General features: G+C 46.4%; 1 protein-coding gene across 1 annotated transcript in view; it reads right to left on the bottom strand.

The window, feature by feature from the left end:
• Positions 1–71: 71 nt before the first annotated feature.
• The window catches only part of GLOD4 (glyoxalase domain containing 4), a 4125-nt gene continuing 3186 nt past the window's right edge, over positions 72–1010 (bottom strand). The window contains exon 8 of the mRNA XM_031059806.1: positions 72–973. Within this exon, the coding sequence (XP_030915666.1) occupies positions 908–973 (66 nt within the window). The 3' untranslated portion in view covers positions 72–907. The remainder of the gene's footprint in view (positions 974–1010) is intronic.

The following is a 1010-nucleotide window of genomic DNA, read 5'->3' on the forward strand; positions in this document are numbered from 1 at the left end:
AGCAGGAATTTTTCCTGGTCCAGCTCAGAAGTGCCAACACTGCCTGATCTTCTCCATGAAATCCATTTCAGTTTCATGATGAAAACCTGATTTCAGGTATTTTATTTAATTTTTTCATCAGGAAAATGAGCAGTCAGGCAGCACAAACAGTGCCAGGAATGACTCCCTGCATTCCCAGCAGAGTGACTTCATTCCAACAGAACAAACTCTGAGCCGTTATTTCCAAAATTTCTCACCAAAACCTAACTGCAAAACTTATTTCAAGCTGCCCCCTGGCACCTCAGCAGACATTGCAGCTACAAATCCCAAAGCACAGCCTCAGCTCATGGAAATCTCCTGGAGAAGGGGTGGAAACCACCCCATTAACAGCAGGATCCCAGTGAGAAACACCCCAGGGGCTCTCGAGTGAAATTTCCCCCTGCAATTTGGGGAAACACCTTGGAATGAAACAAGGATGGAGCATTCACACAGTTTGGCAAGATCATTTCTTTGTTCCCAATAAAGGGATGCACCCCACACCCCACTGGAGAGGGGGAGTAACCACAGCTATCTCAAAATCTCCTCTCTACTTTGCAAATAAACAACAGCTAAAGCAAATTAATCAGAAAATTAATTAATCAGAAAATAACAGATCTATTCACCTTTCTTTCAAGTACAACACCACAGAAATATGAGGTTTTCTTCACTGATGACCCCTGGTTCTGAAGCCAGCTGCTCCTTTGCTGCACAGCCCCAGTTTTTGGGAAGGAGGAGATGTGAAAGGCAGAGACATCAGCTTAAATCAACCCAAAAATCCACCACGGGACATCCCAGCACCCTCTGGTTGGGAAGGCAGCACTTGAACAGGATTGGCATTTTCTTGGAAGAGCTCCAAGGCACGGAGGAGCAGCTCAGCCCATTCCCCCAGCTAAGCTGAAACTTTCTTCATGTTGTGCTCAGCAAACCACTTGTCGCTGTTGTCTGCAGCCATGGCCTGCACAAAGACAGGGAGAGGTGCTCAGAACAGCAGG

This window comes from Geospiza fortis, unplaced genomic scaffold, assembly GCF_000277835.1.
Source record: "Geospiza fortis unplaced genomic scaffold, GeoFor_1.0 scaffold538, whole genome shotgun sequence".
In the NCBI taxonomy this organism is placed as follows: domain Eukaryota; kingdom Metazoa; phylum Chordata; class Aves; order Passeriformes; family Thraupidae; genus Geospiza; species Geospiza fortis.